This window comes from Equus caballus, chromosome 23 (assembly GCF_041296265.1).
Source record: "Equus caballus isolate H_3958 breed thoroughbred chromosome 23, TB-T2T, whole genome shotgun sequence".
NCBI classification, from domain to species: Eukaryota; Metazoa; Chordata; class Mammalia; order Perissodactyla; family Equidae; genus Equus; species Equus caballus.
In genome coordinates, this window is record NC_091706.1 from 27,846,477 (window position 1) to 27,862,406 (window position 15,930).

The 15,930-nt window shown below is 37.5% G+C and overlaps 1 protein-coding gene across 8 annotated transcripts in view; it reads left to right on the forward strand.

The window, feature by feature from the left end:
• The window catches only part of PRUNE2 (prune homolog 2 with BCH domain), a 242,592-nt gene that overhangs the window by 55,022 nt on the left and 171,640 nt on the right, over positions 1-15,930 (forward strand). For all 8 annotated transcript variants that reach the window (XR_011431624.1, XM_070248871.1, XM_023627184.2 and 5 more), the window contains one exon: positions 13,924-14,076. Coding sequence is in view for 7 of the 8 variants with exons in the window: in XM_070248871.1 (XP_070104972.1) it covers positions 13,924-14,076 (153 nt within the window). In the remaining variant the exon portion in view is untranslated. The remainder of the gene's footprint in view (positions 1-13,923; positions 14,077-15,930) is intronic.

Sequence of the window (15,930 nt, forward strand, 5' to 3'; positions counted from 1 at the left end):
TGGGGCAGGCAAACACTAGAGAATATTCTGTTTAAATATCTTGCAAACCAAGAAGTTTGGTTTATTGTTCAAAAAATACATGTGTTATTTAGTAGGAAAGAAATGTTGGTAATGAATAGCTTATCATCATGATTTTCTGTAAAGAGCAAAATCATATGAAACTGTAATACATTGTTGCAAAGGTATGATTTTTGTCTTTGATGACGATGATGGCGATGATGACGATGATGACGATGATGATGACATTTAGACTTAGGGAATTAAAAGGGGTGCAGACCCTTTTATTAGTTACCTTGATTTTAGTCTTCAGAGACACCAAAAACTAGAGCAATGGGAAAGGACCTTGACTTTTCCTATCATCGGAGATTTTTCCATAAGTTTTGGCTTGAAGTGGCATTAGGAAGTGAGCAGAATAGGGACATCACTTCATGGTCCCTTGAAAATTGGAATACTAGAGAATGAAGTGCCTCTACCTGTGAAGATAGACAATACAGATACTATCATGAGAGGCAAAGTCACTGAAGCCTGGGAGGTGGAAGACGTGGGTGGCTTATTACAGTGGAGAGAGGGCTCTGGAGATCTTTGGCCAAGGTGTGCGTGTATATGTGGAAGGGAGATGGAACATCATTGAACAGTTTTGCCAAGAGGGAACTAAAGGATGATGATCCGGGGACTTTGATTCTAAAGAAGTAACTCAAGTGTTCAGAGTGAGAAGGGCAACGAGCCGACTTTTAAAACTTCCAATATTTAGTAAATATATTAGAAGAGAATCAAGTCAAATTTTGCTATATTCACTAAACTCAAACATGGATTCCATAGTGTTCCAATCATGTATCAACACCAAACATAAAGAGAGGTTGCTTACGTGCCTATAAATAAATTTGGCATTCTTTATTTTCACGACGTGAATAGTTCTCTTTCTAAAGGGTTTTCTCTATAAACAGCTATGATGTTATTTTATATTTTGGAGTGTTTGAAATGATCATTAATTTGACACACATTCCTAGAATGTATTTATGCATTCTCATAGGTCTTGAAGGAAGGCAACATTTCTATGCACACCTTTGCCATAAAGAATTTTGAAAAATGTCTTTCCAGATGTTGTGAGACTAAATATTTATGGCTGAGGCTTGAAAGAGTCTTTAAAAACATCATAATTAGAGCTCTATGGAAGATATATTATTATAAACTTTGTACCAAAAACATTTGAATTTACTGCAAACTGAGTACTTAATTTGATTGTTCTTTCCCTTTTATACTCGTGGTCATATCCTAAAATACATCATGCTGAGGCACACTGGTGTGCTGTAAGTGGATTTCAAGTGGGCCAAGGTGTTGATCCCCTCAGTCCTTGGAAAGGACCCTAAGAATGCTTTGTAGCCCAGTTGCTGAAAAAAATTATAGTTTTCAATGTGCTCCTTAACGTGCAAAAGGTTGGGCCTACTCTTACTTAGTTTTGCTTTTTAGCTCCTTCTTCTCTGTTCAACGTCTAAGTATTGCGATGCCCTAGAACTTTGTCCTGTGACATTTTTTTCTGTCTAGAGTATCCTTAGGTGACCTCGCTTAGTTCTGAGATTTTAAGTATAGTACACAGTCTGTAACTCCCTGTAGCTTCAACCGTGACCTCTCTTTAGAATTCCAGGTTCACATCCAGTGCCCACGTGACAGCTGCACACGCGTGTCTAGTTAGCACCACCGCCTTAGCATGGCTGTACTGGAACCCTTTGGTTCTCCGTACCTCCAAACCTGCTTTTATCTCAGTTTCCCCATATCAGTAAAAGGCACCGCCAACCACCCACTTACTCAAGCCACAATCTAGAGCTGTACTTGATTCTTTCCTTTACCTTTCTTCCCACATTGCTCCATCGGCAAGTCCTGCTGACTCTACATCTGGAACATAACCTGAATCCATCCCCTTTTCCCATGATCACTACTAGCAATCTGATCCAGGCCTCTACCCTGTCTCTTTGACTAATGCAATAGCTGCCTGACTGTTGCCCTATTTCCTCCATAAAATCTATTGTTTAGGAAGTAGTCAGAATTATCTTTTAAAAATGTAAATCAGTTTATGTCAATCTCCTTTTAAAAGCCATCATACTCGGAATCCCAGCACCCCGCCCTTGCAGTGCACAGCACAGTCTTTCCCCTGCCTGCTCCAACACCATCTCATGCTATTTCCCCCTTTCCCATGTGTGTTCCAGGGACAGGGGCCTTTCAGGTTTTCAAATATGCTAACTTTCCACTCGAGGGTTTATATAAGCTGCCAGCTCCTTCTGGAATGCTAGTTTCTATCGATTTACTCATCTTTCTTTCTGTCTGTCACTAGTCTCCTCCTCGCTCTTGCTCCTTCGCTCCACAACAGAGGCTTCATGAGAAAAGAGATCTTATGTGCTTAGGTCCCTGCTCCACTGTCGTGTCTCTGGTGCCTGGAACAGGGCCTGCCACATAGCAGACCCTCCATAAACACTGTCATAAAATGAATTTTGCAAGATTCTTTAGATAATTTATATTTTTATGACTAAATTGACCTAGTTAGTGCTGTAATATTTTAATTTCCATTGCATTCCAACCCATCCCTCCAGCATTCTTAAAGTTCAGACTTTAGACATTGTTCCTTCCAATAATAAACCTTTTTTTTAATTGCAGTAACATTGGATTATAACATTATATAGCTTTCAGATAAACATTGTAATATATTTTGAATTCTGTGTAGATTACATCATGTTCACCACCCAAAAACTAATTATAGTCCATCCCCTCACGTGTGAGCCTAAGCACCCCTTTTGCCCTCCCCCCTCCCCTATGGTAACCACCAGTCCAATCTCCATTGCTATGTGTTTGTTTGTCGTTGTTTTTATCTTCTACTTATGAGTGAGATCATACGGTATTTGACTTTCTCCCTCTGACTAATTTCACTCAGCACAATACCCTCAAGGACCATCCATGTTGTCACAAATGGCTAGATTTCATCATTTCTTATGGCTGAGTAGTATTCCATTGTGTATAAATACCACATCTTCTTTATCCATTTGTCCCTTGATGGGCACCTAGGTTGCTTCCATGTCTTGGCTATTGTGTATAATGCTGCAATGAACATAGGGGTGCAAGTATCTTTACGCCTTTGCTTTTTCAAGTTCTTTGGATAAATAACCAGCTGTGAGATAGCTGGATTGTATGGTAGATCTAGTCTTAATTTTCTGAGCATACTCCATACTGCTTTCCATAGTGGCTGTACCAGTTTGCACTCGCACTAGCAGTGTACGAGGGTTCTCTTCTCTCCACGTCCTCTCCAACATTTGTTGTTTCCTGTAAACCTTTTTTTTTTTAACTTTTAGAAGTCCTAGTAGAATTTGTTTTCTTATTTTGCAAACATTTGTTTTTATTTTCATCTTTTGGTTGTCATTATATATATAATGTATATATGTATCATTATAGGTATGTATACACATTACATATATAATATACATTATATGTATCATATATATTATATATATGTATCAAACACATATCATATACATATGATATATATCATATACATTATACAGAATTTTAATTCTTTCATGGAGTATAATACTGTACAGAAAAGAATACAAAACATGAATATAAAAACAAAAATATACAGCTCAGTGAATTATCACAAAAGATGTCTTTTTAACAATTATCTAGGCAAAGAAATAGAACAAGATGACCTCCTTGTGCCCCTTCCTATCACTACCTAGTCCCTAACTAACTAATGGTAACTAGTACTCTGATTTTTATGGCACACACTTCCTTGATTTCTTTATAGTTTTACCAGCCCTGCATGTACCCTGTAACAGTACAGATTGGTTTTGCCTGTTTTGTATATTATATAAATGAAATAATACGGTATGCACTCTCGTGATTAGGTCTCTACATTGATATTAAATGTAGCGTCTATTTGCAATAGGCCAGTTATCTGTCTATCATCTATCTACTTATTATTTATTTATTTTATTATTTATATCCTTCCTTCTTCCATAGGATATTTGAAGTGGCTTACAAAAATGCCTGCAAATATAATGCAACAGAGAAAAATTTCAGAGTCAGGAAAAATAAAAACCTGTAGAGAAAGGAATAAGATCAAGATAGAATACAAAAATTTGCAGGAGTGAAAAACGTATTCAATTTGAAACTTTGGATATGAGCTTCCTGGAGAAATGCAATCAGTTGTAATATTTATATTATTACAAAAAACCCCCACATATTCCAGTTCCTCATTTAAAAAAGTGTTTAAATCTCAAATATTTTTTCCTTGCATAAGCCTTTTTTATTGGGGTGGGACAGAGATTGGCCCTGAGCTAACATCTGTTGCCAATCTTCTTCTTTTTTTTCCCCTCCCCAAAGCCCCAGGACACAGTTGTATATCTTAATTGTAGGTCATTCTAGTTCTTCTATGGGGGATGCCACCACACCATGGCTTGATGTGGTACGTAGGTCCGTGCCCAGGGTCCAAACCGGCAAACCCAGGCTGCCGAAGCAGAGCATGTGAACTTAACCACTCGGCCATGGGGCCAACCCTGCATAAGTCTTCTTGAAAAGACACCTAATAATGTTGTAGACATCCTCCAACATATGTAATGGCGGTTTATACAAGAACTGGGCACAGTGTGTCAGACACTTCTCCCTCCTCAATTGATCAGTGTATGGGGATTGTTTTGATTAACTTCACTTGTAGTCCGGTAACCTTATTTTCTGGTCCAGATTTTTCTAGACATGCTGCTGTTTTTCTCTAAATACAAGAAATAAATATTTAAATTCAGTCATACTGGGACTTTTGTAGTCTTGTACTTACTGCTGTAGATATATATCAAAATGTTGGCTTTGTGGGATGATATTGTACTCAAATGTTGGGGTAGAACCTGTTTATTATGGATGTTGTTAAAAGACCATTTGTATACCAGTTAGAAGTAGGTTTTGTGTTGACAGTGTGGAAATAACCTGCTGTGTTTCTCTGAGAATCTGCCCTGTCCGTGGACCGTCTGGGCCCCGCAGGACAGTTATGGGTAAATGTCAACAGGTGACTCATTCTCGGCCAGTGTGTGTTTGGGCTTTGTAGGGGTTTCAATAAAGTCAGCATAATTTGCATTTTCTTAAATTAATACTTCTTAAAATAGCTAGGTCTTGCTGTTGTCCTTTAATAGGACATACCTCAAACTTAGAAACTTCAAGAAACAAATCCTTAGCATCACTTCTGTCTGGAAAGGCACAGATTTACTTACATAGATTATTTTCTAATTATTTGTGTAAGAAAAGAATGTGCTCGTTCAGATGAGATCAAAAATGACCCTGAGTTTTGGAAATGCGTCTTTCCGCCTCTTCCTTCCGCTCCCTTCTCTCTGTTTCCTGCTGGGGTTCTTCCTTTTCCTCCGTGTTCTTTCTCCTGCCCGCCTTTCCCCTTCATCTGCTTCTCCTCCTCCTGCTCTTCTCCCTCCAGCTCTCTGCTTCTAAGATCTTGTTGTTGTCATTTTCAAACAAGCTGCAACCTGACCCATCTAGAAGTCACACTACACAGTCACGGTGCCCTTAAGTTGGTGTTTGTTTATGTCCTGAGTTTGTGCCAAAAGCAAACAATTAGAGATCCGCCACATTCTTCAACCTGTGTTCTTTTATTTCCCCAGAGACGTGTATGGGGGGACTGTTGCCAAATTTAAGGACCATTAAATTGCTAAATCATCGCATTGGGGGTTTGTGTGTGCACACATGTGTATTTATGTGTGTGTGTGTGAGTGTGTGTATTTCCAGGAACCCGCTGGCGGCGATGACATTGTAGCCACTGATTACCGGGCATGTTTCCATCAAGACCACACTTTACTCGAAAGGCCTTTCACGTTTGTTTGTAGAAGCCTTGACAGAGCCACAATATAAATAGTGAAACAAGTAGCAGCAACGGTTCACAGCTTAGAACGTGGAAAAACTGTGCTCTAGGTTTTTACGAAATAAATTCTCTCCTTTCTATTGGTAATTCCATTTGAACTTTAATAAAGAATAGTTGTTTGCTATTTTAGTAGCCTGGATTAGCAGCTTCAAAAAGATCCTTTTAAGGAGGGCAAATAGGAAAGAAACAGAGCCAAATTTTTTCCTTTTTTTTTTTCCCCTCTCTTGTCCAAACAGTGAATCATCCATCTCCTGAAATGGTTACGAAGTCCAAAGGGAATTACATTGCTGTTTTGCTTAGGAAGAGGGAAGACCTGAGTGGGGGTAGGGGAAAGAAAGGATTTTTTTCTGCTAGATAGAAAACCAGAACAATTCCTCAACTTCAGAGTGTTAATTATTTCTTCTGCCATCCAAAGATACGCCTTATTCTTGGATTCAGACATTTTAAATTTACAAGATTATTAAACACTTGAATAATACGCTTCTTTTTTTATCCCTTTTCAGACAAAAATGCGAGCTGAGTTGAATTCTCTTCCGTTCTTCCTCCTTTCCCTCACCCTTCCTCTCTCTATTATTCATTCTTTAATTATTTTGCTTCAGGATGAAAAAAATCATTCCCGTGTGAAACAAGGAAAGAGATTTAAGTCTCTTCTTTCCTGCTAAGAATTCATCATGCAGAATATGCCTTTACTGTGGTGGATGTTTTCCCCAAACAACTTCTGACTTCGTTAGATCGTGTTTAATATTAATGCACTGCAGTTGCTTTTGGCGAGAGGTCCTGCACTTCTCCATTCTTTAGAACAAAGAATACTGTGGTTGATTTTTTTCTAAGGGAAGAAAATGTTTGTTCCTATTTTATTATAATTGCTTTCTTGTTGCTTGTTGTTATCCCCCCTTGGCCTGTGAATAGCTGGGACACTTTTGGGCACACATGTATGGATTTAAGTATTTTTTAGTTCTTCAGAATTTGCTGGAAGTTAAGTCAACACTTAAGCCAAAAACAGATTTGATTTTGTTAAGAGGTGCCTTTCTCTGCTGTATATCCTGATACTGATGTTTAATTAAGGATGCAGCTAAATGGGTCTCTAATGTGAAGCAAAAAAATTTGCTTTGGGTGCGTCCCCCGGATAAAGTTGAGATACAGCCTTTCTTATGCAGTAAAAACAGCACAAGCTGTGGTGAGCATCTTTTTGAGTTATTTTTTCTTGCTTATACCAGTTCGTCATCTCCTTTCTAATGGTTGTCAAACTTAATTATAAGCCAGTATCGGAAGCCTGTTTTTATTGAATTATTCCTTAGGAGTCTGTTTAGTGCAGCATCTGTTATATTAATTTCTGAACACTGCCCTTCTATTTCATGTGTTTTAAAATTAAAATCCCCAAATCAAAGAAATTGGGTTCTTGGTTTGACTGTAAACCAGGGATATTTTTGTGGAGTTTATCCCTGAGTATCTTATAATTCGATGCTGTTACAGTTCTTTTAAATTTTTCACTTGGATTTTCTAATTGTGCTTGCTTACGAAAACAGGAAATTTTGTAATTTTAACCTTATATCCAGCAACTTTGCTAAATTTACTTACTATTATAAGCTCATTTGTAGATTCTTTGAGTTTTTTACTTACACAAACATATCATCCATGAGGAAAGACAGTTTTTATTCCTTCCTCTCCTCTCCTTATACCTTTTACTTCTTTTGCTGGCTGGGATTCACAGAGCAGTGTTGAATAGAAATAGTAAGAGCAAGCATCCTTGTCTCATTGCGGATTTGAGGTGGAAGGCTTTCAATACTTCACAATTAAGTACAATGTTTGCTTTCTTTATTCGGGTTTTATAAATGCCCTTCATCAAATAAGGAAATTGTCTTGTATTTCTAGTTGGCTGAGATTTTATATAATGATTTAATCTTGGATTTTATCAAGTAGTTTTACTACTTGACATCTATGGATGTGATCATATGATTTTTCTCTTGTTCTATTAATATGGTGAGCATTATATTGATTGATTTTAGAATGTTAATTTAAAACATTAATTCCGAGGAAATTCCTGCTTGATAACTATACAATATCCTGTGGTATGTTGCTAATTTGATTTGGGACTAATTAAAAAAATGTTTGTTTTGCATTTGGGTTTATGAAAGAGGCTCACCTCTAATTTTTCTTTCTTGTAATATCCCTGTTGGGTATTGGTACCAAGATTATGCTGGATTCAGAAAATAAGTTGAGAAGTGTTCCCTCTTTCCATTCTCTGGAAGAATTAGTGTACAATTAATATATTTCTTTCTTAAATGTTTGGAGCTATGAATATTAAACTATGTATTCCTTTTTAAATAGATAAAAACCATCCAGATTTTTAATTTCTTTTCCTGCCAGTTTTGGCAAGTTGAGTTTTTCTAGAAGTGTCCTCTTCCTCTAAATTTTAAAATCTGTTAAAGTAAAATTGTAACGTCAGTAGAATCTGTAGTATGTCACTGTTTTGTTCCTAATATTGGTAAATTATGCCTTCTCTCAGTCTTTTCTCTCTATTTTTCTTGAGCAATTTTCAGAAATATTTGTATTAGTCCTTTCAAGGACTCAACTTTCTGTTTTGTGAATTTTCTCCAGTGTGTTTGTTTCCTATATCTTTGAGTTTTGCTCTTATTCTTTATTATATCATTCCTTCTACATTTTTTAGTTGAATTTGCTGGTTTTTAAAAAATGTCTTATGCTTTTGAGGATATGAAATTTCCTCAGAGCTTGGCTTTAGTTGCATCCTACAAGTTTAAATGTCGTATTTTTATTATCATACAATTAAAGTATATTCTAATTTATGTTGTGATTTTGTCTTCTACCATGAGTTATTTAAAAATGCATTATTTAATTTTCAAACATTCGGGAATTTTCTAATTTTGTTTTATTATTGACTTTCAGACTATTTTCTCGGTGGCCAGAGAATATAACTCTGTGACTGAAACCCTTTGAAATGTGTTAAGACATGATTTATGCCTCAATAGATGTTAATTTTGGAAAATGTTTCTTTTGCACTAGAAAAGAAAGTATAGTCTGTCGTTGTTGATAACAATGTTCAACATATGTCAACTAGTCGAGTGTGTTACTCATGTTACTCAAATATTCTACATCTTCACAGATTTTTTTTTCTCCTCATTCTGAGGGTTGCTAAAATTTCCCACTGTGGCTGTATATTTATCTCTTCGTCCAGTTTGCCAATTTTTGCTTTATATATTTAGAAGCAATGTTATTAGTGCATACAAATTAGGGGTTAATGTATTTTCCTGAGGTTTGCCCCTTTTATAATAAGGAAATATTTGTCTTAATCTCAAGTATAGTCATGTGCCGAATAATGACATTTGGGTCAATGACGGACCTCATATATGATGGTGGTCCCAGATAAGTGCCATATAGCCTAGGTGTGTAGCAGGCTATAACATCTGGGCTTGTGTAAGTACACTCTGTGATGTTCGCGCAATGACGAAATCACCTAATGATGCATTTCTCAGAACGTATCCCCATTCTTAAGTGATGCATAACTAATTCTTCTTGTCTTGTAGTCTACTTTGTCTGATATTGGTATATTACATCAATGTTACATCTTTTTCTATACTTTTTCTTTCAACCTTTTAATATCATTATATTTACAGTGTGCTACTGTAAACAGTATATTGCTGTTGTAGTTTTTAAAATTCAATTTGATAGGTTTTGTTCTTTTTATAGAAATGCCTTGTCTCTTTACTTTTTTTTATTGTGATAAAAAAATGTGATGTTAAATTTACCATCTTAATTATTTTTAAATGCATAGTTCAGTAGTGTTAGGTATATTCACATTGTTGTACAACAGATCTCTAGAACATTTTTATCTTGCAGCCTTGAAACTCTATACCCACTAACCACTAATTGCCTCTTTACATTAATGTAATCACTCTTACATTTGGCTTCAAATTTGTCATTTTGCTATTTGTTTTCTACTTGTTTCACATTTTCCCGTTTTCCTCTCATTTCTTTAGTGCTGTTGTACTAAATAGGGTTTTTTACTATCTTTCCCCCTTTAGCTTGTTAGTTATGAATTCTTTAAAAAAATTCTTTTAGTAGTTCCAATAGAGGTTACAATATATAATTAAAATCTCATGTAAATTGATATTTCAACCACTTCCCTGACAATCTAGGAACCTTCGAACAATTTCTCTCTACATAGTCACTTCTTCAATTTGTAACCATTGAAATGCATTTTAATTACACATGGATTTTAAGCTACATAAGATATTATGATTGTTGTATACACTGAATATTGATTTATTTTCACCCACGTATTTATGCTCTCCAATGTTCTTTCCTTCCTGCATGTCTTTGTTTCCATTGGTAATAATTCTTCTCTGCCCTTACTATTTCTTTTAGTGTGGGTCTTCTGGTGACAAATACTTCCAGTTTGTTTTTCTGGAAATGTCTTTATTTTGCCTTCATTTTTTCATGTTTTCACTCAGTATAGAATTCTTGATCGGCAATTATTTTATATCAGCACTTTGAAGATATAATTCCATTGTTTTCTGATTTGCATCACTTAAATGAGGTCAGCGCTCAGTTTTATTGTAGTTCCTTTGACAGTAATATGTATTTTTGTCTCTGACTGATTTAAATTGTTTTCTCTCTGTCATTTTTATCAGTTTGACTGTCATGTGCCTAGAGGGGTTTTCCTTGCGTTTGTCCTGATTTGGGTTCATAGTTTATCTTGAATGTTAGAGTAATATCTTTCATTAATCTTGAAACATGATTGGCCACTGCCTTTTCAAATATTGCTTCAACCCCATTCTCTCTCCTCTCCTAGGGAGCCCCTATTACACATATGTTAGACCTTTTCTCCATGTCCCCTGTATCTCATGCTCATGTCTATATTTTTCATCCCTTTTTCCCTCCATGCTTCCGTATGGATATTTTCTTTTCTTCTGACATTTTTTCCGATTCACTAATCTTTTCCTCAGTGTGTCTAATCTGTTGTAAAACACATTTTTGAGTTTTTAGAATTCAGTTGTTAAATTTACAGTTTTGAAATTTCATTTGAATAATTTCATTTATAGATTCTAATTCTCTACCGTAATTTTCTAACTAATTAGTTTTATTTCCTCTGGAGAGTTTTTCCTCTGGAGTTTCCAGTCATTTGGTCATATTTCCTTTATGCTTGGTAGTTTTTATTGATTGCTGAATATCGTATATGAAAAGAGCAGAGATGATGAAGCTATGTGTGATGAAAACATTTTGCTCTAGACAGGATTTATTGTTGCGCCTCAAAGACAGAAGAATGTCAGATAAACTTAACCTATTCTGTGTTTGAGCTGATTCAAATCAGGATTTCAGTCTTCATGAAGACTAATCTGTTTTTGCTTCACCCATCTCCTGTGGTAGGGGTTGGCAAAGTTTTTCTGCATAGGGTCAGAAAGTAAATATTTTAGGTTTTGCAGGCCTACAGTCTCTGTTCCAACTACTCAGTCTTGTCATTGTAGCCCAAAAGCATCCATAAACAATATGTAAATTAATGGGTGTGGCTGTGTTCCAATAAAACTTTAATTATAAAAACAGGCAGTGGGCCAGATTTGCCCTGCAGACCATAGTTTTCTGACCTCCCTCCCAGGATGTAGCTCTCCAGAGGTCTCATCTCAAAACCTGTGTTATTTAATGACGACTCCTTCTCTGTGGAGAGCCCTAAAGTCCCATTTTTGTCTTCCTACCCCTGTGAAACTACCTTTAGACCTGCTAACCTTCTCAGATGTTAGCCACAACCTAAGAATGAACAAATACCTTGAGGGCAAGAGCAACATCAAATGTCAGGTTCACCTCTATGAAACTTTCTTTTGCTCCAGGATCTTAGCTTCTAAGATAGTCCCCTGGATAACTCTTTGATGCCTTCAAACATTTTTTTTTTGCATTTTTTTCTAGCTTTTCTCCTTATTCTTGGGACAAGTAGTCTATCAGATCCAGAAACATATGAGGATCGTTTTTGAAATTCAGATTCAGTGTTACCTCAACAAAGAGTGGGAAAATCATCTTTATATTTTGGATTTTGCATCAGAAATTGTCAGACCACAGGGTATACTCAGAAACCAGTTGGGCACCCGCAACTTTTAAACGATAATTTGTCTTGAATCTCTCCAAGTCTCTACCTGCTGACTGCTCCTTCCTTAGTCCTCATCTCAAACAGCCTTCTAATCCTCCTGATATGCCTTTCCTAATTCATTCTCTACGTGGCAGCCAGAGTGATTCTTATGAAACATAAGTTTGAGAATGTTACCTCTCCCTGCTTCAGACTCTTCAATGACTCCCCATTTCCCTTAGAATATAAAAGATACACTATAAGATAGCTTGTAAGACCCTTCATGACCTGCCCCTGTCTTTTTCTCTAACCTAATTTTTCCACATTCTTTCCCCTAAAACCATACTATTTAGTTCTAATTAGTTGCTTTTCAACTTTTGAACTGGCCAGAGCTTTTCTCCCTCAGTGCCTTTGCACACAACCTACCTGGGGCGTGATCTCCTTATCTTGCCTTTGCTTTAAGTCCATCATCATTGTTCAAGTCTCAACTTAGGTTAGCTCTCTCTAGGAAACCTTTTCTGATTCCTAAATTCTAGCCTAGATTCAGAGTACTGTGTATGTCCCCAGTGATATTTCTTATACCCTCTGTACTGAAAATTTGTGTGGTTACTTATTTGTAGCCCCTAAAATATTATGAGCTTCAAGAGGCAAGGCTATCTCCATTCCATCTTGAATCATTAGCATTTAGCACAGTGTCTGGCCCATAATAGGTGCTCAATAGTTGTTTGCTGAAGGAATGAATGAATGAAATGCTATAAATATATTTGGCATTATTTACTTTTCATTATGATACTTACATTCATTGATTCTCAGTATAATCTTAGAAGCTGGGAAAGCAGTATTATTTCTGTTTTAAAAATGGGCAAATGGGAACAGAGAGGCCAGTTGACTTGTTTGGGTTTTTCAGGATGTTTAATGGTGAGTGTAGATCTAATCTCTAGGTTCTACAGGTCTCAGCATAGATGTCAAGATTGGATACCATAGTCTTCTCTCATGCACTATTTCCTTTCTCCTTTCACATCCTTGCTTCTTTCTTTGTTTTCCCTCCCCCATCACTATTATTAAGGCCACATTGAAAGCTAGAGAGATGGTGTCACTTTGATGAATCAATAGGTTTGGGGATTTTTGGAGAGTTTCATTATTCATCATTAAGCAAAGCTTCTCTTTCCCCCATGACTCCACCTAAGTCTTGGCTCAGGATGCAGGGGAAGGAGATGTGACAGGTGGTAACTCCTTCTTTTCAAGGTGAGATTGTGCATACAAATTCTAGGAGTACGTGAGAGGTTGGTCATTGATATTGGCAAATTCCTTTGTAATCGAAACCTGTGATTGAGACCCAGCTTGTGAAGCCTTATAATTAGATAATAGTAAATAACTTCAAAACTGTGTATGGTGTCTGGAAGATGGGGAATGGGTTCCAGGTTCACCACCTTGTCAGATTCCTTTGCTGCTGACAGTGGGATCATGCAATCATTAAATATTAAAAGGAGGAAGTTCATATGTGAAATCAGTAATATGATGAGTGGGAACAATCTTTTCTGTGGTCTGTTAAAGGGAGTATTAAAGGGAAATACTAACTAGCATTTACTATTTTTAAATAGTTTACCATTAGCTTCCATTCTGAAATCATTTAAAACCAACGTATGTCATTTTTGTGTGTTTGTGTGGGATGAGGGAAAGCTATACATTTTGTTTCTTTAGCCATAAACTCTGTGCCAAATGTGTCATAGTCAGTTAAGTTGTAGAGATTAATACCTGGAGAATAATGAGGCAGGGCAGACAGTGTCTGAAGCGTTTCTAAAAATTGCCTCTTGAATGCTACGTGGTGGAGGCCTTTAGTCCAGGCAAGAAACTGGAAGTGGAAGCCTAGATGGAGAGGCCAGAAAACACTGACTTCCCTCGCCCCTGTCCTGGCCTGGCTAGAAAGTTTAAGGCCATTTTTATTCATGCCTTTCAGGTAGCATCCTTTTCAAGTGGATGACCATGGAAACCGAGAAGATCTCGGAGAAGCAGGAGGAAATTCTTTCTATCCTGGAAGAAAAATTTCCTAGCTTGCCTCCAAGAGAGGACATCATCAACGTCCTGCAGGAGACCCAATTCAGTGCTCAGGGTGAGTGACTCTGTCCCCAGCTCTGCCACTGCCCCTGAGTAGGGCTGGTTTGTGGTGTGGAGTGTTGCCAGGCCCCAGAAGGTGACTTTGAGTGTGCCTTCACTCTCTTCCCTGTTGTTTGTGCTTGTGGAAGATTTTCAGGCACCTGGGAGCAGGCGGCCCGTACTGCAGCCTCTCCTCTGAGGCCTGTGTGTCTGGATGTGTGGTTAATTCTCATGTCTAATGCGCACCCCAGATGCATCATTATATGAAATCCCTGTGCTGAGAGGGATTTATTTTGAGATTGTGGCAGGAGCAATGTCAAGCACAATGGGATTTCATAAATCAATTAATTTTAGAAAAAAGTAAGAGAGAAGACAACTAAGCAGACAAAATTGTTCTCTGAATCTAGGCTTTATCAGGACAGTGGATTTCCTGGATCAATTGTTTTATAATAATAATAAATAGCTATTATTCATTGAGTGCCTAATATATACAAGGCTCTCATGTATAATTTGCATGGATTATTTTACTGACTCCTCACGACAACCCTGAGAGTCAGGTGTTCTTATTACGCCCAATTTTCAGATGAGAACACTGAAGCACAGAAAGGCATCTTTGCTTTCCTGTCATCACACACACACAGCTGGCAAGTGCCCAGGACAGGATTTAAACCCAGACAATCTACCTTTAAGGTGCACAGCTTTCTCCCTTAGTTTGGAATCCCCCAGGGGCAGACCCTGAAGAAGCCATTGCTGTGGGAGGTGATCCCAAGAAACACTGATGAAGGATGGAGTGCCTTATCCAGCTAGTTAGCTCTGTGGAAAGCCAGGCCTCCATTCCACTGGAGAACTCTGTGAAAGGGTATAAAATTACACCTCAGTGTTACCCTACCCAAGGAATGCAGTGGTGTGTGGGAACTTGTTCATCTGAGCTCCAAGAGCTGATTGTTACATTTTCAGGAATTTTGTGATTTGGTTGATGTTGGATTGGCAGTTGACATCAGCCATGGTAGAAGTATTACACCACAGAAACTGTTGAACACTACAAATCAGGTTTTGTGGCTGGTTGTTAAACATGGACCAGCAAACCACTGGAATATTGAAGGCTACTCAGTCCCAGGGGCTGTTAATTCCTCCAAAGTGGGCTCTGGTGGCCAGAGAAAGCCCTGAGGAAAAGAGATGGAGATGCAGGTGTTTGAGTGTCGTGCTGGGGCACACTGCAGTGGTGACATCTGAGGAAATGTGTGTGTGGCACTGACACGCCTGCCACACCTTCTGTTACATGTACACGTGTGAGGATGTACGTGATGCGTGTATACCTACGTGATGGTATACATGTTGTCATTCATTTTCACAGCTAGGCCAAACTTTTAATGTCACAATATAGTCTATAAATCATTTTAAGCTGCAGTATGATAGATGGCGACCTTTCAATCTTCGAGTCAAACAAAATCTTTAGTATCTTTTTGTTTCCCCAGACTATTGTGATTAACAGTGTTCTAAATTGGAGGGCAAATAAATCTGGCGTCAACACACATCTGGGAAAGGGATTTGTGTTTATAAATAAAGCTTTGCTGGGCTTTATCATGGGTCTTCTGCCCAGGGGGTTTGTCCTAGTCAGATGTAATAACCTAGGGTGACAACTATTAGATTAAGCCAGACCCTTGCCTGTTTCCCAGTGATAGGTTTTCTTGAAGCACGTTGGGCAGCTGACTAAGACTATGCAGTTCTGGATAATTTCACCATTCTGGATTATTCCTCCCATCATTGAAAGAATTCAAAATCTCCTACTGCCAGAGACTATTACAAGGGTGACCAACTTATTTATGACAGTTTTATGGGTCACATTTATAAAGTGCATTTTGAATAAAAT